Source organism: Ambystoma mexicanum, chromosome 13 (genome assembly GCF_040938575.1).
Source record: "Ambystoma mexicanum isolate Mex_15411 chromosome 13, UKY_AmexF1_1, whole genome shotgun sequence".
Classification (NCBI taxonomy): Eukaryota; Metazoa; Chordata; class Amphibia; order Caudata; family Ambystomatidae; genus Ambystoma; species Ambystoma mexicanum.
In genome coordinates, this window is record NC_090938.1 from 557,425,767 (window position 1) to 557,449,265 (window position 23,499).

At 47.0% G+C, this 23,499-nt stretch overlaps 1 protein-coding gene across 1 annotated transcript in view; it reads left to right on the forward strand.

Moving 5' to 3' along the window:
- Positions 1-23,499, forward strand: part of LOC138521474 (all-trans-retinol 13,14-reductase-like) — a 194,836-nt gene that overhangs the window by 130,359 nt on the left and 40,978 nt on the right. Inside the window, exon 10 of the mRNA XM_069634354.1 lies at positions 15,548-15,707. Coding sequence (XP_069490455.1) covers positions 15,548-15,707 — 160 coding nt within the window. The remainder of the gene's footprint in view (positions 1-15,547; positions 15,708-23,499) is intronic.

A 23,499-nucleotide genomic window follows, 5' to 3' on the forward strand; every position in this document is an offset into this window, starting at 1 on the left:
CATTCCAAACCTTCAAGAACAATGCCAAAAAGTGGCTATTCTCCCATGAGTTATAAGACTCCTCGCCACAGACCTGCACCTGCCACCTGCAATATGAGCTAGGGGCTTACATACCCTCCATGTGTAACTTAATTTGCCTTTGTATTTCCTGCTGTCCATTTTCATTGTATATATCTCTGTGTGTAATTCACTGTGTATGCTCTGTCTACTGTACTTGCTTGTAAGATTATGCGCCCGGTATCCTCGGGGCCTGGTTTGCGCTTTATAAATAAACAAAACTTCAAACTTCAAAACTGCAAGCAGACGTCCATGACCAAATGATAATGATGTGTTATTATATAGCACTTACGCTTAAGCGCTTTATATAGAAAAAATACACACCCAATATCACCCAACCTGTGTTGGAACTCATTTATTGACCTCAGAAGGATGAAAGGCTGAGTTGAGGCGTTTAAGAACAAACTAAATCAATGACTCACCCCTGAAGTGTGCCTGAAATAAACCTTTAATGAACCTAGCTGAACAAGAAAGCCAGCTACTCCAGAAGCCACCCTGATGCAGGCCACAGACCAGGAGCTTGCATTAAAAAAAAGGTTTTTAAAAAACTTTTTTTTAAGAGGTCGCAAGGGAGTCCACAGAGGTCGCAAATGAGAACTCAGAGGTCGCTGTTGCGACCTCTGGTGACCCCTAAATGACATCCCTGGGACAGGGTCAGTAACGGCCCCAAGCTCTCATCGAGGCCCTTGCTTCACTTCGGCTTTGGTTACATGTCTTTATATCAAACCATTTTATAAAGAATGCACGTATAACGAAACGTTTATAATGAAAAATATAACTCTTTTTGGGAGGGTGGGGGGATCCACCAAACCCCTGTTGCCAAACCCTAAAAAAAAACAACGTGAATCGTTTCCCCGCAAGATTTAACCCTTTACCCCACCCCTAAGTGCATTCTTCATAAAGTGTTTTGTTATAAAATATTCGATATGTGTTCATTCTTTATACCATTTTCATTAAAAAGACTGCATACCCACTTCGGCCTACTTAGGCTCGGGCTGGCAGACTGTTACCAGCCCGTCAACCGTAAACTCTGAATTGATAGCGTAAGTTAGCGAACATTTAAACCCTTAAGTGCCAAGAATGAGTATGCTCGTCCTTGTTGCATAGACTTGCATAATAGCCTGGCACTTAAGGAAGTTGCAGGCTCAATTTGTCATCAAAAGCCAGACATTCTGTCATGTGTCTACACAGCAGATGTTGCACTTAAAACCAAGTCCAGTTATACTCAGACTTGGTGAACATAGATCCAGTCTTTCAAAGACACACTCCAATTAGGGAGAAATAGGCAGATTGTGCAAAGGATGTGAAAAGTCCACTGCACTGTCTCCTTCCCAGTACAAAGCTGGCTCTCTGTCACACATGCGTTTCACAAGTGTTCTTACACAAGCTGCTGATCTGTGTCAGTGATGGCCCATTGTCACTTCCTTATAGGGTGACCCGAACAAGATCTGGTTTAATGCCCCTGCAGGACACTTCTGTTCTCAGGGCCTGCTATACATAGAGAAATGTGCAGCAACCCCCTCCCTCTAAAGGACTGTACATTCCTCCCACAGCCAATAGCTAAGAATCCAGGCCTGTGAGAGCCCAGTGCTACAGTTAGAATGTAGCCAGAGCATATGTCCTGAAGAAGACTTGTGAGCAAGTTACCGAAACACACAGCTCCTCCTTTCCTGGGAGAACCTGCCTACTGATTTCACAGCACAACAATGCAGTAAACCTGTCCCTTTGCAGGCCACAAAGTATTTTGCAGTCAAAGACACACATACACTAGAGCCTTCTGATTTTAGGCACCATTGCTTACAAAGATATATAGATATTCAGACAAACATAGTAACCATGACTCTAGACGTTTACCTGTATAATGTACTCCCTACAATCTGGCCAATAGTCCAAAAAAACGTATTTGTGCTACAGGAATGGCCACCTCGAAAGTAAGTTTTGATTACAAGAAACAGTAGCTATATATTCAAACTAAAATATATTTTTACATACCTAAAAATATGCCATTCATAATTGAGAACTTTGGTCCACTGCTCCCTAAACAATCCTTTACTCCCAACTTCCATAATCTTTTTCTGGAGATCGGATGTGTACCACTGCAGTGCATTAGGGCAAACACAGAGAGAAACCTTGGCCTAGGCACTCATAATTAGACGCACAGATATTATGTTACATTAACTTGCTTTTAAACTGCGCCAAATCACCACTGTAGCAGTTTCACAGCACCTTGCTTGTCTGGGAATTGATGGATTGTGCCACCATACTGGGTGTCCAGATCTTAGTCTGTTGAGGGAGGAAAAGGACTAAGGGTAGGGTAAGGGCAGTGCTTTACGTGGCATGGGATAATGAGCTGGGGCTTGTCAAGGGGGCATGGCCTAACTGTGGGGGTCACTTGCAGCCTGTTAAGCCATGCCCCCTTAACAAGCCCCGGCGTAATGGTCTAATGGGGTGCAGGTGACCCCCGCCAGGCTGCAGCGATCATCATCCTCTCCCCCTAGGGAGCAGGTACTAATCCCTGCAGCTCTTACCTAAAGTGATGCCTAGAAGAGGTCACACCATCCCTGTTCTTCCTTAATGGTGCTGGTGACCCTTACCAGGCATCCCTTTGCAGGGATCATCACCCTTGCACCCTAGGGTTCAAGGATGATGATCCATGTATCTCTTACATTAAGGGATGCCTGGCGGGGGCAGCACCGCATCTTTTAATCCTTAAAGAGGGCGCTGCCTCTCGCCAGGTATTCCTTTAACTAAGGGATGCAGTGATCACCATCCTATATGGCCTGTGCAGCTGAAGGTTCTTTTTCTGTTACTACCACTGTACCAATGCAAACTGTTTCTGCTACTCTGCCCTTGCATTGTGGTTCTCGTTTTTAGTCCTTATGATGACATTGACCCCGCTGATTCAGAAAGGTTGCATCCTTGGACTCCCCTCCCCCTTTTTAATGATGGGGCTACTAATATTGCTTGTGAGGGCCATTTGGGGACTAGCTTTCACCTTTCCTCCCGTATTAAGGTGGGGCTCATGAATACGCGGTCCCTAGTGAGACACGCTGAGGAGGTCTCTGACCTATTACTTACCAAGCACTTAGAAGTTTTATGCCTCGCGGAAACATGGCTCTCTGATGGGACTAACCATACTGCTGCCACTGCCCTTCGCAATGGCTGCCAGATCTTTCGGACTGATCGTCCATCTGGTCGGGGTGGAGGCACGGCAGTCATCAAAAGAGGTGCGTTTATTTCACCTACTTGCAATTCTTCTACTATTGATGTTTGCCAATATATCCTTATTAGAATTGCTATGGATTCCAACACCACTATCGGCTTTCTCACCATCTATCGCCCACCTTCACATAGGCCACTGTTTGAAGAACAGCTGTTTAAGTTTCTGGGTGGTTTTATTAAATCCTCCTCCTATGTACTTGTTCTTGGTGATCTCAGTTAGTGGACGCATAGCGCAGATGATCCTGAAGCAACCAATCTGATTCTCTCATTCGAGACTTATGGCCTGTACCAATGTATAAAGACCCCTACTCATAGAGAAGGACTTATTTTGGAATGGGTGCTCTCCCATCGTTTATCTTTGAATAACTTTGAAGTCCTAACATGTCCCTGGTCAGATCACTGCCTCATTTCTTTCTGGATGGACCTTCTGGCTAAAGTGACCAGGTTGAACTCCAATCCTCATGCTGAACACACGTTTAGGAACAACCGTAAAATGACACCTACAGCTTTTTATGAACTTGCCCAACCTACGTTAGCGAACCAGCCGCTTTCAGGTTGTACAAATACTTTGGTTGGCCAATACAAAGCCATTATTTCATCTATTATTGATACTCTTGCCTCCTCTTCTGTTAAATTGGTAAAAACTGAAACACTGGGTAAACATGGTTCTCAGATGAAATACTTGACTCCATCCAATATGGCATACCTTTTCAGGCCATTGGGCAGACACAACCAAGGAGCCAACCAGCAACAGCTTTATTACCCACATGTTTGCAATTTGTCGGCAATTATCTGTTAAAAATACTTGTAATGAGCCCCAGTGACCCGAGCAGAAAAACATCTCGCAGCATGTTCTTGCAGTTTAAAAACATGACGTGGAGAGTACAAATGAACACAGTGTTGCATGCAAAACCTAGAAGAGCATGGCATTTCAAAAGCAGGACAGGGATACACAGCCACAAAGTAGAAACATGCATTGCTTGACATAGCAAACAAATGATAATGTAACCCAGCCTAACAGCTCTGTAATGACACACCCACATGTGTGCATACACACACACACACACACACGGCCCACCGTGCTCAGCATTCACAAAAAATACATTCATTAAACACTGATGGTCATGCATGCGCACAGAAATGGCCGTACAGACATTCACACAAACAGGCACACAGTCATATGCAGGCAAAGTTATTTACACAGCCATCAACACACAGAAGGGCAGTTACACGTGGAGACACAGACATTACCAAAAGCACTCAGAAACCGGGCAACAGATGTTTAAAACCACGCTGCAACACATTCACGTAAACACTGACACACGATGTTCACACATTAACACATCTGTGCAGCTTTTAACAAAAACTCGTTCAGTACAGATATTCAGACGTGCACACAAACACAAACGTAGAAAGAGTGCATGCGCACAACCTGATTCATAGAAGTGTTTTATAATGGTGCAATCCCTTAGGAAAACGTTCCGTGAATCAGGCAAAGAGTGAGGTAAACAAATACATTCCCACATGTACTGAAACACTGATACACATTCAGTTATATAAACAGACATAAAAGCACAATTGGACGCCCTATGCCCCAGCCCTGTTCCATTGCCACCAAGGTTAACGGCCGCACAGGTTCATGAACTTTTTGAGATTAATGTGATGAACAGCTGGCGCCCTCCAGTGTCAGGCTGCTGTAATCACAGGTTGTTCACTTGCATTATGAAGCTCATTTTCTACAGAGACATAATAACATGGATTGGGAAAAAACCCTTGCGTATGGCTTTTGTGCCATGCATTCACGCCAGGGATCATTTTCATCCCTTTGTATGGCGGAGTGGAGGGGCGGAAGACAACTTGTGTTTCATGCGGGTGCAAATGCTGAGGCTCCTTAGGGGGTCTGCCGGCTTTATGCGTCAGCAAAAAGCAGGTGTACTACACAGGCATCCATTGTAAAATCTGCACGCGTGTACAGCACCTATTGCCCTGCACTTGTGCATTCCACTGTGCAAATGACCAAAATTCAGCAACACGGACCCTCCTACGTGTATGTCTATGCATAATAGCCCTGATGCTCACTAAAATGAGCCCTTGTGCGTCTTATTCAATTTCAATGCTTACCTGTGTCTCAGTCACTGACATCTAAAGATGCATGGCCCAGTATTGTGTGTGGCCTGGCTGTCAACGAGAATCTGGGAAGAGTTCCGAGGTCTGGTGATAGGCGTCTAACAATGAGTAACCTGTCTGTAGAGTGGTGTGGAGTCTGGTGATACGAAGTGTACACTGAATAGCCTGGCTGTAGAGTGGTGTGGAGTCTGGTAATACGAACTGTACACTGAATAGCCTGGCTGTAGAGTGATGTGAGGTTTGGTGATATGAGATGTACAATGAGTAACCAGTCTGCAGAGAGGTGTGAGGTCTGGTGATAGAAGGTGTACAATCAGTAACCTGTCTGCAGAGTGGTGTGGAGTCTGGTGATACGAAGTGTACAATGAGTAAAACTGTCTGCAGAGTGGTGTGGAGTCTGGTGATACGAAGTGTACAATGAGTAAAACTGTCTGTAGAGTGGTGTGTGGTCTGGTGATAGGAGGTGAACAATGAGTAACCTATCTGTAGAGTATTGTGGAGTCTGGTGATACAACGTGTACACTGAGTAAACTGTAGAGTGGTGTGAGGTCTGGTGATACGAGGTGTACAATGGATAACCTGTCTGTAGAGTGGTGTGAGGTCTGGTGATACAAGGTGTACAACGGATAACCTGTCTGTAGAGTGGTGTGAGGTCTGGTGATACGAGGTGTACAATGGATAACCTGTCTGTAGAGTGGTGTGAGGTCTGGTGATACGAGGTGTACAATGGATAACCTGTCTGTAGAGCGGTGTGGAGTCTGATGATACGAGGAGTACACTGGGTAAACTGTAGAGTGGTGTAAGGTCTGGTGATTGGAGGCTAACAATGAGTAACCTGTGTGTAGAGTGGTGCGAGGTCTGGTGATACAAGGTGTACAATGGATAACCTGTCTGTAGAGTGGTGTGAGGTCTGGTGATACGAGGTGTACAATGGATAACCTGTCTGTAGAGTGGTGTGAGGTCTGGTGATACGAGGTGTACATTGGATAACCTGTCTGTAGAGTGGTGTGAGGTCTGGTGATACGAGGTGTACATTGGATAACCTGTCTGTAGAGTGGTGTGAGGTCTGGTGATACGAGGTGTACAATGGATAACCTGTCTGTAGAGCGGTGTGGAGTCTGATGATACGAGGAGTACACTGGGTAAACTGTAGAGTGGTGTAAGGTCTGGTGATTGGAGGCTAACAATGAGTAACCTGTGTGTAGAGTGGTGCGAGGTCTGGTGATACAAGGTGTACAATGGATAACCTGTCTGTAGAGTGGTGTGAGGTCTGGTGATACGAGGTGTACAATGGATAACCTGTCTGTAGAGTGGTGTGAGGTCTGGTGATACGAGGTGTACATTGGATAACCTGTCTGTAGAGTGGTGTGAGGTCTGGTGATACGAGGTGTACAATGGATAACCTGTCTGTAGAGCGGTGTGGAGTCTGATGATACGAGGAGTACACTGGGTAAACTGTAGAGTGGTGTAAGGTCTGGTGATAGGAGGCTAACAATGAGTAACCTGTGTGTAGAGTGGGGTGGAGTCTGGTGATACGAAATGTACACAGAATAACCTGTCTGTAGAGTGGTGTGAGGTCTGGTGATACGAGGTGTACAATGAGTAACCTGTCTGCAGAGTGAGAGTTGGTAGGAAACCCTGTATGTATTGGCGCTGGATTTCATTCAGATCTTGTGGGTATAGATTGTTTAGATTGTTTTGAAAAAGGGGTCTTTACACCCATAGTTGTTTCATAGTCGCGATTTATTGGGCACATACGGTCGAGTGGATAACTTAGCACATGTAGTAGTGGTCACATGGGTAAAAAGCCAACACGTGTTTTGACCGCAGTCTTTAACAAGGCTATGCATCTGTGGTGATGTGCAAGTGTTGGGTGACATTTTAGGTACATGGTGGTCATGAGTGCCGTTGTCACCCAATACATTTCACATTTGTTCATGGCGAAGGTGAGGTGATGTGACAGTAAAGATTGTAAATAACCATGCATTCAAGTTTAGGCAGTTTGATTGTCACCCCAAATGGTTAATGCACACAGTGATCAGTTGTTTGCACCAAGGATGAGACCAAAGCAGGGAAGAAAAGAGGGAAAAGTTCCGATGAACTATGCTAAAGTAGTTCTGACCAGTTGTTAGACGCGGGTTCTTACCGGAGTAAAAATAATTGCTGGAACTTCAGTGAGGAAGCTGGGACACCACTGCAAGAATTGGGAGGCAAAGTACCTATTAGGTGTGGCACGATGGTAGGGTACATGTAGAGTAAGAGATATAGCTAATCTATTCCCGGCCGGTGGTAGTGAGAATCATGGGGGGCGCGTTAGGCGTGCTAGGTAGCATCTGATTAGCCTTGTGGTGGGTTGCAGGCTGGTGTGATGGCCAGCTAGTGCCTTCAGTGGGGTGGGTAGTGTAGTCAGGTATCTAGTTAGACTGGTGTGTGCCGATGCCTGTTACGCAGGCTTTGGAAGTTAGTCAGTCCCATGGCGGCGTGCAGGTGTGGTGTGAGGTCTGGTGATACGAGGTGTACACTGAGTAACCTGCCTGTAGAGTGGTGTGGAGTCTGGTGATACGAGGTGTACACTGAGTAAACTGTACAGTGGTGTGAGGTCTGGTGATACGTGGTGTACAATGAATAACCTGCCTGTAGAGTGGTGCGAGGTCTGGTGATACAAGGTGTACAATGAATAACCTGCCTGTAGAGTGGTGCGAGGTCTGGTGATACGAGGTGTACAATGAATAACCTGCCTGTAGAGTGGTGCGAGGTCTGGTGATACAAGGTGTACAATGAGTAACCTGCCTGTAGAGTGGTGCGAGGTCTGGTGATACGAGGTGTACAATGAATAACCTGCCTGTAGAGTGGTGCGAGGTCTGGTGATACAAGGTGTACAATGAATAACCTGCCTGTAGAGTGGTGCGAGGTCTGGTGATACGAGGTGTACAATGAATAACCTGCCTGTAGAGTGGTGCGAGGTCTGGTGATACAAGGTGTACAATGAATAACCTGCCTGTAGAGAGGTGCGAGGTCTGGTGATACAAGGTGTACAATGAATAACCTGCCTGTAGAGTGGTGCGAGGTCTGGTGATACAAGGTGTACATTGGATAACCTGTCTGTAGAGTGGTGTGAGGTCTGGTGATACAAGGTGTACAATGAATAACCTGCCTGTAGAGTGGTGCGAGGTCTGGTGATACAAGGTGTACATTGGATAACCTGTCTGTAGAGTGGTGTGAGGTCTGGTGATACAAGGTGTACAATGAATAACCTGCCTGTAGAGTGGTGCGAGGTCTGGTGATACAAGGTGTACATTGGATAACCTGTCTGTAGAGTGGTGTGAGGTCTGGTGATACAAGGTGTACAATGAATAACCTGCCTGTAGAGTGGTGCGAGGTCTGGTGATACAAGGTGTACAATGAATAACCTGCCTGTAGAGTGGTGCGAGGTCTGGTGATACGAGGTGTACAATGAATAACCTGCCTGTAGAGTGGTGCGAGGTCTGGTGATACAAGGTGTACAATGAATAACCTGCCTGTAGAGAGGTGCGAGGTCTGGTGATACAAGGTGTACAATGAATAACCTGCCTGTAGAGTGGTGCGAGGTCTGGTGATACAAGGTGTACAATGAATAACCTGCCTGTAGAGTGGTGCGAGGTCTGGTGATACAAGGTGTACAATGAATAACCTGCCTGTAGAGTGGTGCGAGGTCTGGTGATACAAGGTGTACAATGAATAACCTGCCTGTAGAGTGGTGCGAGGTCTGGTGATACAAGGTGTACAATGAGTAACCTGCCTGTAGAGTGGTGCGAGGTCTGGTGATACGAGGTGTACAATGAATAACCTGCCTGTAGAGTGGTGCGAGGTCTGGTGATACAAGGTGTACAATGAATAACCTGCCTGTAGAGTGGTGCGAGGTCTGGTGATACGAGGTGTACAATGAATAACCTGCCTGTAGAGTGGTGCGAGGTCTGGTGATACAAGGTGTACAATGAATAACCTGCCTGTAGAGAGGTGCGAGGTCTGGTGATACAAGGTGTACAATGAATAACCTGCCTGTAGAGTGGTGCGAGGTCTGGTGATACAAGGTGTACATTGGATAACCTGTCTGTAGAGTGGTGTGAGGTCTGGTGATACAAGGTGTACAATGAATAACCTGCCTGTAGAGTGGTGCGAGGTCTGGTGATACAAGGTGTACATTGGATAACCTGTCTGTAGAGTGGTGTGAGGTCTGGTGATACAAGGTGTACAATGAATAACCTGCCTGTAGAGTGGTGCGAGGTCTGGTGATACAAGGTGTACATTGGATAACCTGTCTGTAGAGTGGTGTGAGGTCTGGTGATACAAGGTGTACAATGAATAACCTGCCTGTAGAGTGGTGCGAGGTCTGGTGATACAAGGTGTACAATGAATAACCTGCCTGTAGAGTGGTGCGAGGTCTGGTGATACGAGGTGTACAATGAATAACCTGCCTGTAGAGTGGTGCGAGGTCTGGTGATACAAGGTGTACAATGAATAACCTGCCTGTAGAGAGGTGCGAGGTCTGGTGATACAAGGTGTACAATGAATAACCTGCCTGTAGAGTGGTGCGAGGTCTGGTGATACAAGGTGTACAATGAATAACCTGCCTGTAGAGTGGTGCGAGGTCTGGTGATACAAGGTGTACAATGAATAACCTGCCTGTAGAGTGGTGCGAGGTCTGGTGATACAAGGTGTACAATGAATAACCTGCCTGTAGAGTGGTGCGAGGTCTGGTGATACAAGGTGTACAATGAATAACCTGCCTGTAGAGTGGTGCGAGGTCTGGTGATACAAGGTGTACAATGAATAACCTGCCTGTAGAGTGGTGCGAGGTCTGGTGATACAAGGTGTACAATGAATAACCTGCCTGTAGAGTGGTGCGAGGTCTGGTGATACAAGGTGTACAATGAATAACCTGCCTGTAGAGTGGTGCGAGGTCTGGTGATACAAGGTGTACAATGAATAACCTGCCTGTAGAGTGGTGCGAGGTCTGGTGATACAAGGTGTACAATGAATAACCTGCCTGTAGAGTGGTGTGGAGTCTGATGATACGAGGTGTAGAATCAATAACCCGTTTTTAGAGTGGTGTGTGTTCTGGTGATAGAAGCTGAACAATGAGTTATATTTCTGTAAATCGGAGTGAGGTCTGGTGAAAGGAGGTGTGCATTGAGCTACCTGTCTGTAAATCGGTGTGAGGTCTGGTGAATGGAGGTGTGCATTGAGTTACCTGTCTGTAAAGCAGTGGCATGTCTGGTGAAAGGAGGTGTACATTGAGTTACCTGTCTGTAAAGCAGTGGCATGTCTGGTGAAAGGAGGTGTACATTGAGTTACCTATCTGTAAAGCAGTGTGAGGTCTGGTGAAAGTAGATGTATATTGAGTTACCTATATGTAAAGCAGTGTGAGGTCTGGTAAAGGAGGTGTACATTGAGTTAGCTGTCTGTAAAGCAGTGTGATGTCTGGTGAAAGGAGGTGTACATTGAGTTAGCTGTCTGTAAAGCACTGTGATGTCTGGTGAAAGGAGGTGTACATTGAGTTAGCTGTCTGTAAAGCACTGTGATGTCTGGTGAAAGGAGGTGTACATTGATTTACCTGTCTATAAAGCACTGTGATGTCTGGTGAAAGGAGGTGTACATTGAGTTAGCTGTCCGTAAAGCAGTGTGAGGTCAGGTGAAAGTAGATGTACATTGAGTTACCTGTCTATAAAGCAGTGTGAGGTCTGGTGAAAGGAGGTGCAGTATATCTGTAAAGATGAATTAAGTCTCAGCATGGCATTCCCTATCAATGTATAGTCAGATTGCATAGATCGAAAGAGTGCTGCCAAGAGGTAGTCTGACATTAGCTTTCCGTTGAGTCATACGGGCCTCATTATGAGTGTAGCGGTAGAGGTAAATCATTTGGTATTTGAAAATAAATACTGTCTGTTTTGCAGCCTGATTATTAGTTTTAGTATTACATTCACTCACAATGCCATCCAATCACAATGGCATAGCAGCCTGGGCGGAATTACTGCCTGCAGTATTCCTAGACTGGGGAATAACAAGAACACTGAATTGTGCAATAGGTTAACGTTACCCCATGCAGTGATAGTAATTCTGTTAACTTGTGATGATGCATAAAGCTTGTTAACCTCTTCCTACGGCGTGTTCCTGTTGCAAAGCCCATGAGCACAAACATATTATAAGAGCAGGGATTCACAATGAGATACAAAATGGCATAATGGGGGACATAGCATTATGGGGGACATCAACGGGAATGCGCCACGTGCTGGTCATGACTTCCCACACCCGCTGAATTTCAAGGGTTTAGTCAAATCTGCTTAACTTAACTGCATCTTAACGAAGGGTTTTTCAATGATTAGTACTCGGCGAGGTGTGTTACCGAACCGGGAGTCCCTCTCCCCTTCTCCCCCACAACCTTTCTTCCTTTCTGTCGCTGGCAGGGGGGTGTAGCAGCCACTCGGCCAATGGCGAGGCTCGGAACGGGGTAATCCCTGCTCCAAGCCACCACACGGCTGGAGGCGGCCATCTTCCCCGACTGGGGATCGAGTTAAGTGTTGTTCCCTCCCCCCGCACGTGCCAATCCAAAGAATCCCCTCCCCGTCCTCCCAGCCCCACTTACCTTATTTTTTGTCCAGTTTGGGAGCTGATGTGCTGGGAACACTTCTCTCCCCAGTGCACCCGCTCCCGATCCACGACAGGACGTCATGGAAAGGAAGAAGGGACTACTCATAGTCTCTTCTCTCCTTTCCATGGCAGCCATTTTATTTGTGTACATGTTTCCCTATTTTTTGAATGGCACCACGGAAAGGGAGAAGGGACTACTTGTAGTCCCTTCTCCCTTTCCATGGTGGCCATTTTATTTGTTTACCTTTTTACATTTATTTTCAATGGCCACCATGGAAAGGGAATACAAACTCCATTTTCCCTTCCCCGGTGGCCATTTTGTTGACATTTGGTTATAAATGCTCTTAGTACCCCAGTCTTATGGACCAGGGTACTAATAGCAATAGGCCCCTCGCTTTTCTCGGGCCTGTACCTATGGGCCCCGGGGCATTGCCTGAAGTGGTAATGCCCACCTGCTTGGGGCCTATTGCTTAAATATATATGTACACACATTCCAATGCAGTTATATTAATTCTAGTAACAGACTACGATTTAAAGTTCTGTATATATAATTGTCTATGGACATATGTTTGATGGGAACTGGGCATGGGAACGCAAGCTCACAGCCCCATAGGCACAGACATCCTTACACTGTCCCTGCTTTGCCCTCTCAGCCCTTCCTCTTCTAATATTCAGGTCTTATTGGGCCCTAGACCCCCACGGATTGACACATATGTTAGCCATATTAGCCTCACATCTAAAGCAGAAGGCTGTCTGGATTAATATATATGGTTCTTAGTTACAAACACTTAATATTTGGGTGAATGTTATAAAAACAGAAATGAGCATCAAGCCCGGCTTTGTACTTAGTGATGCCAGTAAACAACCCTTCTATCCAAAGTTGCCAACTATGAAGATTGGCGGTCATTCTGATGTCCCGAAAATGCCATTTGATTTTATGCAAATCAGCCTCCTAGTTGCAATGGTGCCCCTTCGAGTTCTAATAAGGGTATACACAAGGAAAACAATGTGTATGGTTATTCTAGGTTTTCATGATATGCTTGCCTCAGAAAGACTTGAAACATTCTTATTAGGTGTTCTATATATAGTGGAGTATTCTTTGGAAACGAACATTGCAACATGTTCAAAAGAGACTGTTTGCAATGTTAGTGCAATTCTATAACTTTCCTTTTTAGTAGCTTCTTTTTGTCGCAGTAATACACCAATTTGTCTGTCAAAATGTTCTTCCTTCCTGGAGACAGTCACAGAGCACCAAGGCAATATGACATGTTGTGTGCTGAGCACTGCTGGGCACTGATTGGTTGATAGTGCTGCTTAAAACCACACAATGTTAATCACATCCACAAACATTAATAAAGAACAAAAAACAGAAACTGAACAGAAAATAGCACAGTTGTAGAGCCTGCAGCCTGATTCTCTAGTCCCTTACAAAGTCTTTCATAACACGAGCCCCCCGAGAGCCTATCCACATACCCCTTACCCTGCACTGTACGGAGAATGTGTGCTGGCGAAATTCCTGCAGGACACACACAATATCAATCATTGTTTCCTAATACCCACCTCAGGCGATTCCTTTACACCTGCTGCACTCATTCTGCATCTAAACAACAGTCACATTGTCCTCTCTGAACTTTAGGCTGGCATCTCCCAGGCAACACATCTGAATACCACATTAGCAGAATGCTTAGCCACACATGCTGGCTATTCTGCTCCTCTGGGGTCAAATACATAGTAATCATCGACTGACAGGGGAGCTGTCTTGACCCCTATGTTCTCCCTTGTGCTATATATCTATCTATCCACTTACCTCTGTACTAGACTGGCCGTCTATCTATCTATCTATCTATCTATCTATCTATCTACCTGCCTATCTCTCTGCCGCTAAACTATTTATCAATCCATCTGTCCCTCTCTGTAATACTTGCCTGCCTATCCATTTATCTGTGTAGATAGCAGGCTGGCTATTATCTACCTATCTATCTCTGCATTATCTCCCTCTCCCTTTCTCTCGCTATCTATCCCTCTGAACTATATGTGTTTCTGTCCGCATATCTACCTCTCTATTTATCTATCTTGCTATCTCTTCATCTATCTATCACTCCCCTTCTATCTCCCCATCTCTCTCTTTCTCTCCCTCCCTCTTTGTCTCTTCCCTCCCAATCTCTATCTCTCCTTACCTCTATCTCTCTGCCTATCCCTCTATCGCTCTCTGTTTCTCCATTGCTCTATCCCTCTGTCTCTATCTATCTCTATCAATCTGTCTCTCTATCGAACCATGTGTCTATCTTGCTAGCTCTCTGGGCATCTCCCCCCCCCCTCAGCATCACGTGTCTAACTCCCTCACTCTTCTATGGGTGTCTATTCTTTCATTGGTCTATCTTTTCTCTTTGTACTTTCAACCATCTTCCGCCTCTTCCTCATGTTATCTCTCATCTCATTTTCTCTTTTCTTCTTTCTCTCTTCTCTAGTCTGTTGTTACTGTTTCTGTTCCGTTTTCTTTACAATGTGGCTATATTATTTATTTCTGTGTGTACTTCAAAGAACTTTCACATACAAAAAGAAACCTATATACAATTTCAGTACCAAAGTCTAAAAAAAACACCTTATATACAATCTACAGATCCACTTACATAATGTTTAAATACATCCATTCGTTGTTTCATATATTCAACTTAATAAATTAATGTAAAACAAATTTAAAAAAAGATCACAATTACATTTGTGATGTCGGCATGTTAAGCTGCAACATTTATATGGGGTAAAATTAGTTACACCTTTGCGTAAATAGTTTGTTACCAATTCCCCTACTATGATTGGTGTGGTCTGTCAAGTTTGCCTGAGGCCATGACCCCCTTCCAAACTCAATAAAGTGCAATATGTCCAGATGTATTGCCCGTGTTGAGGTAATATGACCAAAAACCGTCTGCTTTAATGTCGTCATAACTTGCAGCAAAGGGTCCGAGAAGGTTCATATATAAGGGGCCAAATTCTCTACATTCAGTCAAAACTTGTCAGGCAGACTCTAGTTTTGGCTATAAAACCCAACCCCCTTTCCTTCTCATATCTCTTCTTCTCAACATCATAAAACGGTTGTGTCCTATGTGGTTTATAAGTGATCACTCACTCACCCATTCACTCAGTCACTGACTCACTCAATCCCTCACCTCTTTCTTTCCCTACCCGTACATCAGTATATCAGTGCCACTCTCCTCCTCTTGTTTGTTTATCTGTCGGCCGCTACCTCCTTATTTCCCTAGCCCTTCCTCTCGGTCGGCCATGTTGAATAGTCCTATCTTCTAGAAGGGCTTGCTTGAGGGGTCAGAGAAAGGATACATGGCCTTACTGGTCCCACTTACCTCCAGAAGACTAGGTTTTAAATGACGGCACGCACCAGTGGGATGATGGCCCAGGTTTGGGAGATGAAGGCTGTTGGAAGGACAGAGGACCAAGAGGGGTGAGGGATGAATGGAATAATGAGTGTATTGAATTCCTGAGTCCTTTTTCTTTGCCACAGGTGGAGTTTATGGACGCTGCGACCCCGCTCACAAACCAGCACTACCTGGCAGCTCCCTGTGGCGACATGTATGGGGCAGAGCACGATTTAAGCCGTTTCCAGGCTGAGGTCATCAGCTCCCTCCGTGCGCAGACTCCGATCAAGCATCTCTACCTGACAGGTGAGGCGGGGAGGAGATGGCATCTGGTATCCACCACCGTGTTGCCCTCAGCTCCTAGGGGGTGCCTAGTGTTCACGGTTTGAGAGCACGAATCTGTTATGGATACACATGTTGTGTTTATCGGTATTGTACAAAAGGACTGAAAAGTTCGACTCCCAAAAATCCGACCCCCAATTTTCCGCATATATATAAGTGGGGGGTAAAGTGTATAAAAAATGTATAGGGGTAAGGTGGGGTGGGGGCTGTGGGGGGTCTCCTCCCATATATATATTTGCGGAAAATAAAAAATAAATCAAACTTTTGGGAGTAAAACCTTTGGGTTCAGTAAAATCACGCAGATCCGTGTTTATTCTGGCCAGCCGGCGGTTGGTCATGACACATCCCTTAGAAAAGGAAAGAGCGCAACCTGTTCGTGGCATGGGGTGTTGCTAGGTCTGGAAAAGATCTGGGGCTACACTAATGTCGGGACTGTCGAGACTCGGAGCTAGCTAGTCTTTTGGTTGTAACTCCTGAGCTTCTACCCGGAGCTACAACCAAAAGACTTGGGGCTATAGCCCCCTGAGCCCCTCCCCCCTACCACTCCAAGCAACGCCTGGCGTCACCCCCACAGCGTGTCTGCGCCCAGCCCTTCCTTCAGAAGTCGAATCTAGTTTTCCACAGGGTCGTGCGATTTGACTTTCTTTGACGTTCGATTCAGTCTGTGACGCACGAGGCTCCAGTTTCTCCCCCAAAAGAAGAACGTAGTTTCCAGTCAGTCTGGTGAAAAATACAGGCACACTTTTGTGTTTGAATATTTTTAATGACCATCCTAAGTAGATTGGGTTGGGGGGAAGGGAGGCTAAAACAAAAGATTTTTGTTTTTTGTTTTGAAGAGTGAAAGGGAGAATACAGTACTAACATGGGGAAAGGTTTGGCTGAGCAGTGGGAACAGCTGTGTGGCATAACAGATCATCACTCTGTATAATAAAGAACTTCAAAAATAACTGGTGTTCAAAAACAAAGCCTATTTTGGGCAATTTGTCAAAATAACACAGTTGTCATCATACACATAACTTAGACAAAGGAGCTGTGTTCAAACAGGTTGTTGGCTCCATTTCCACATGGTTGACAACAGATCATATTTCAAAGAGTGTTCGAGGCAAAGTAGATAATCTTTCTTTCTACACGTGCCCACAGTGAAAGCACAGGTTCTCAGACCAAGACACGCATAACATACTCAATCTGCATCTATATGCATAGCAGGATGGCCAACACTGTGAAGCTTGCTGGGGCCACACCCCAATCTCCCTCTGTGAAGCTTGCCGGGGCCACATCCCAATCTCCCTCTGTGAAGCTTGCCGGGGCCACATCCCAATCTCCCTCTGTGAAGCTTGCCGGGGCCACATCCCAATCTCCCTCTGTGAAGCATGCCGGGGCCACATCCCAATCTCCCTCTGTGAAGCTTGCCGGAGCCACATCCCAATCTCCCTCTGTGAAGCATGCCAGGGCCACATCCCAATCTCCCTCTGTGAAGCATGCCAGGGCCACATCCCAATCTCCCTCTGTGAAGCTTGCCAGGGCCACATCCCAATCTCCCTCTGTGAAGCATGCCAGGGCCACATCCCAATCTCCCTCTGTGAAGCTTGCTGGGGCCACATCCCAATCTCCCTCTGTGAAGCTTGCCAGGGCCACATCCCAATCTCCCTCTGTGAAGCTTGCCAGGGCCACATCCCAATCTCCCTCTGTGAAGCATGCCAGGGCCACATCCCAATCTCCCTCTGTGAAGCTTGCCGGGGCCACATCCCAATCTCCCTCTGTGAAGCATGCCAGGGCCACATCCCAATCTCCCTCTGTGAAGCTTGCTGAGGCCACATCCCAGTCTCCCTCTGTGAAGCTTGCAGAGGCCACATCCCAATCTCCCTCTGTGAAGCCACAGATTCCTACCTTTGCGCAGTCCTCATCCGCAGCATCATGCACCACGGCAATATACTCGGGTCCACCCCCCCACAACCAAGGCAGCACCCCGGCAAAACTCCTAACTGCACCCTAACAATATGAATACCATTTCTCATAAGTGAAGCCAGACACCGGTGAATCTGTGTTCGAGCACCCGTAAATCAAGGCTCCACCCCACTAACCTGCATACGAACACCTCTAACTGCAATCGGCACCATAACTGCGCGCATGCACCCCTAAATTCCTAATCCCATCTTACCTTTGCACGTTGGTTCCAATGCGATTGGTACTTTTCGGGTCCTCTCATGTGGTGGTAAGATCACAAGCTTTGCATGCTTCTTCACCCAATGTGACGTTAATCGATCAGATCCATGAATACGCTTGTGTTTGCGCATTGCTGGGCATGCAATTTCTTTGCATAGCTTGTCCCTCAACACGCCCACATAAGCCAGTTTTCGTCCTCATTGTTCGTAGTGAATGGGGAATATGCATGTTCCGCCTCCTGTTTATTTCCTTGCGTAGGCCCATTCCACACTTTGCGAGGAGTGTCGCGCAGAGTGCCTGACTGTACGCAAAGACATGATGGACCTGCGTAAAGTCCGCGCAAGGTCCCGGAACAGCACGCAAAGACGTCTACATGAATCGATGCAAGGGTTTTTGCACGCTGAAAAGTGTGCAAAGCCACTTTTTAGCACGCAAAAAAATCTATAAATCAAGCCCTTAGTCTTTCTATCAGCAAGCAAACGTTACACTAGGGCCCAGTTAAAGACATAACCTTTGCGTGGGCCAAAATGAAGGTGGTGAAAATGGTAGCCCATTTTCGTTCTATTTTGGCTAACCACCATAATCTCCCCTCCCTTTTATATCTCGTCTTCTCAGCACCAAAAGCCAGCGGGGAAGGTAGGCCCCTCTCATTAGCAGAACTGAGTGTGAGGACAAAGACCATTGTGATGGACAAAATGGTAGGCACAGGGCCTTGTGGACAAGAATAAAGCCCAAACTGCGGAGGATAGCTCAGGGGCAACGCAGAGCAGCACAGGTTCAAATCCCAGTCCCGCCCTTAGATACTGGTCTCCTGCAATTGCGCAAATAAGGGGGTGTTTCTGTGCACTTTAAAGCACATCACGAATTCACAAATGAGATGTTCTTTAAAATAACCAGAAACTGGGGTCTCCCCACTGCGCCTGTTCAGAAAAGGCACTGGGGGAGGCGCAAAACATGGAAGGGTCATTTCTGACACTGTAATGATTTGTTTTTGAAGCTGCAGCTGTCACACTAACATTTCCATCTCCCAAGCAGGGATGGAAATGCATTTTTGTTCTCTATCAGTTCACCAAGACGGGCCCTTTAACGGCCCATCTCGGTGAAACGCTCTACCAGCAACCGCGTGGCTGCTGTGAACCTGTCAGACCATAGTGTCGGGATATTAATGTTTGCAAGGGGCCTGGACAGTGCATCTTTGCACTACTGTCCAGCTCCTCGTGAAAGGCTCAGGTCACCTTTGTGAATAAGGTACCCCTAGCTTTTCGGAAATGGGCACATATGAAATAAAAGCATTCCCTGCACTCCTTTCATTGGAACATTTTTTTGAGGATCTGTCCCTAAGACTTCTCCCTTCGCAAACACCGTTCTGCGACCAAAGAACACAAGCCATGGGAGTTTGGGATATTCTTGTCCATGTGAGGAGGAGAGTGGGCACCACTTGTTCACAATCAACTTTAGCAAAAAGTACAGTCGATATTTGGCTCACACCAGCAACCCTCCTGCGTAGGGAGGGTAACAGAAATGACAACATAGGACTAGCAACCTCTTGCCAGAGACAGGGGGAAGAAAACCCCACCGTTCAATTACATCAGTCCATTCACAAGGTGTCTACAGCTAATGCATTCAGATCTGCTGAGTACAAACAATACTCAAAGCCCAGCGCGTTTCACGTTGCGACCCTTCGTCAGGGAAATGTCTGCCTCGACTGTGTTTCCTGTAAAACCTCGGCTGATTAGGGAGCAAGGATTCCTCCCAAGCAGCAGAGGCTGCGATCACATTCTTCAGATCAGAAGTTGAGGCTCTGGTAGCAACTTGCCTGTACTTAGAAGTACTAAGCTCAAAGACGTCTCCAGTTTTTTTAGAAGAGACACAGGGCCTCATTACGAGTCCGGCGGTAACCGAGGCGGTAAAACTGCCTGGTTACCGCCGGACTCGTATTACCATTCCGCCTCCGTGACTCACGGAATTACCGGGGCATTACAACCCCGGTGACCCGGGAATTCCAGAGGCGGAATGGTGTTAATCCCCATTCCCATTGAGTCCCAGAGGACTCAATGGGAATGGGGAAGTGGAAACACCGGCATCATCTTGTGATGGTGCCAGTGTTTCCGCATCCGCCTGCAGGCGGGCGGTGTTAGACCTGGCGGGTTTGACTCCTCCGCCTGCAGGAGTTGTGATCGCCCGGCATGGAAACAACGGTGGCGGCGGGTTTACTGCCACCGTTGTTTCCATACCGGGCGAGTTATAATGAGGCCCACAGTCGAGACAGGCATTTGCCTGACAAAGGATTGAAATCCGAGAAGCTTTGGACTTGTGTCTGTGCCTGCGTCTATGATTAAAGGTACTTTTACGTCATCAGAATTTGTGAATATTTGTGGGACTTTCAGCAGGTGTGAAGGCATTAGCTTGTGACACAAGAGATTGATGTAATTGTACTGTGGGGTTTTCCACAGGGGTTTACAAGGTCTCTGGCAAGTGTTTGATTGTCCTATGTCATACGTTCTTGCCTCTCATCATTAAACACAATCGCTGAGTTGGTGGAAAACACAGAACCCAGTGAGGGGAAATACAGGTAACAATTGGTGTAGATGCTTCTCTCATAGCATAGGAAGCACTTGCTCGAAGGGCAACTCATGGTAAGTGTCGCCCAATCAATTCCACGAAAATCGAGTGGTCATATCCCTGCAGGCGTTTGATCCTTCAACGCCAACAAGAATACGCAGGTGCCGCTAATACCACCAGCAGGATGCGTTCAATCCTGAAGTAGGAGCATAGCCATAACCTGGGCATTCGTCCATTAGCTATGCCATTTGCATCCAACATTTCTCATCCTGTAAGCCCCTTTCCTTACCTTCCAGTAAGGTGCTGCATGAGACATTTCCTTTGGTTTGGCATAACAAGGCCGCAGATTTATTTTTACATATACATAACCACTGCAAACAGGTAATAAAATAGTTCCAAAAGTGTTCCAAAAGTGTGGCGACTGCTCCTCGTCCTGCTTCCCCCTTTACCTCCATGTCGATTGCAGGCACAACTCCCCCAAGGCCTTCGAGTCTGAGAACCGCCTGCCCCTGCAGGTCTTTGCGGACTGGGGGAGCACCGTTTGTTGGGGGGAAGTTGAGCCCCAATTGCTACCGCCAGACACCCCCGCCGTTTAGGCTCCCAGGAGGTGCTGTCTAGAATGGGCGAAGCCCCTTCCGGTTTAGCAATGGCTCATTCGGAGTCTTTGTCTTATCATAGGTTGCCACAACCCGCCACGCCAAAGGTGGGTTACCGCCCACCGTGGCTCCCCCCTTTCCTTGCTTATAACTCCAGTAATTTTGTGCAGAGATTCCAGAAAAACAAGTCCATTCCTTGTTCTGACAAATGAACTCCGTCCTTCACGTAATACTCTGTGTTTTTAAGATTGATCCAACCATGTCTGTTATGCTGAAAGCCTCTCCCTCTGCAAAACTTAGCCATAGCCCAATTCAGTTTCCTCCTTGACTTCTCCACGGCCGCCTGACTTTCAGCACCCCTCCATTCGTGCCTCGGGATGATTTCCGACCACACGATTTCAGTTTCTCCCATTACCACCGATAGCTCCTGTAAGGAAGACATCATTTCCTTGAGCAAGATCCCCTTCCCAGACCAGCCAAGTCATTGCCCCTGAGGTGCACCACCAACACCTCGGGCCCCCGATGTTCCCTCAGGAGTCTGCGCACGTGCCCCTGTAGCTGTGCTCATTTCATACCCGGCACTCCGTGCCACTGCACCCTGTATTCCCAGGGGGTCAACACCTGCTAGGCTGTCCAGCTTGCCCTGGCCCTTGACACAAAGGAATGGCCCACCACCCAGGTGGACCGTCGCCTTCCCTTCTTCGATGCTATTTTTCTCTTCCAGGCCTGACATACCGCTTACAACAACCGGACCTCCAGCCCCCAATCTGCTTGATTGCCTCTGCTCCCAGGCCCATCCCTGCCGCCAATGTGGCTGCCCCTATCCTGAAGGAATGCGTCCCATAAACTCCTTTCGAGAACCCTGCCTCCACCAGCGCCATGTCCAACACCTTTTTAAACTGAAACAGACTTAACGCTGACCCATCGTTATGTACTAGAAAAGGGGGCTCCTCCCCCGTGTCAATCTTCCAAACTCAAATACTTGCTTACGCATCCTACTGGACAAACCGGACTGTCCCGGGTACCCCCAAACACAATGCTTCTGCCTTTCCCCCTCTGATCGGTCTTGGATCTCCTCAAAATTATGTATACCGCTCTCCTTGTACCCCCATATCACAGCTCTTAAGAAAACTTACACTTTTACCCTTCTTGTTGGCAGGCACCGGCTCGCTCACCCTTAAGGCCCCAAAACTGCCAGTGAGAAGGCTGCTGCGCACAATGCTATTTCATAATCATCCCTACACACCACCACCAAACTCCTGATCAATTCGTGCCACTTCCCCACATCTATGGGCCGCCTCTCGTCGGGTTTAACTGTCGCCTGTTTGGCCCAGCCCCTCATTGCCATAACAATGTAATGCTCAGATAACAGAGACACCCAGCTGGAACGCGTCAGGGCTGGAAAATCAATAGCCGAGAAGTTCAAAGGCCTAAAATGGAGATTCGTAATGGGAGCACAGACTTTGGGAAGTGGAACCGCCAAGACCCACGAAAGAAACCCCAGTAGAAACAATGTTTGCAGTGTCAGTTTCGAGACACTACGCCGCGACAAGTACGCCGGAGGGGAGGAAGGAAGTACCTGGAGTGCGGCGGGGCCCGAGCGGGAGGTGGGAGGCTGGGCGTTTGTTGTTGTTGTTGTGGTTAACAGTTGAAGTTCGAAGGTTAAGGTTAAGCTTGCAGGAAGAAGGCACAGGAGGAAACGGACACAACAGTCGGCGAAAACAGGGAGATGGCACGATGGGAAATCATTTGGGACAGTCCCCAAACGCAGGGGGCTGGCAGAGAGCACGGAAAAAGACAGTTGACAGCGAAATGAAACCAATGGCAGCAGGAGTAACTTGGGAAGGAAAGCAAACTAATCATCTAAATTCTGACAAACTGGGGACGGGACATAAATCCCCGACAGCGACATACCAGGAGAATACGACAGCAAGCGGGCCCATGGGAAAGAGCAGGCCGCCAGCGCTAAATCCCACAAAGATCGAGATGACTTAGGGATCATCACGTGGAACGTAAGAGGGCTGAACGCATACGTCAAGAGACTGAGGATTTATACCTGGCTGAACAAAGCGAGAGCCCACATTGCAATGTTACAAGAGACACACCTAACGGCAGAAAAACAAGCCAAGATAACAAAAAAATGGGGAGGTCAGATGTATAGCTCAACATATTCCAATTACGCAAGAGGGGTGATGACCTGGATTGCCCCCGGCATCCCATTCCAGCTTATCAATCAAGAAAAGGACGCCGAAGGTCGGATCCTGATTGTCCATGGGATGTTGGAAAACCGGGAGGTGTGCCTGGTGAATACCTACGCCCCCAACCACGACGCGACGGCCTTCTTCAGGTCGCTCCCACCCCGGCTGGCCCCGTACAGGAACGCTACGATAATCTGGGGCAGAGACCACAACTGCACATTGGACCCTCGGCTGGAC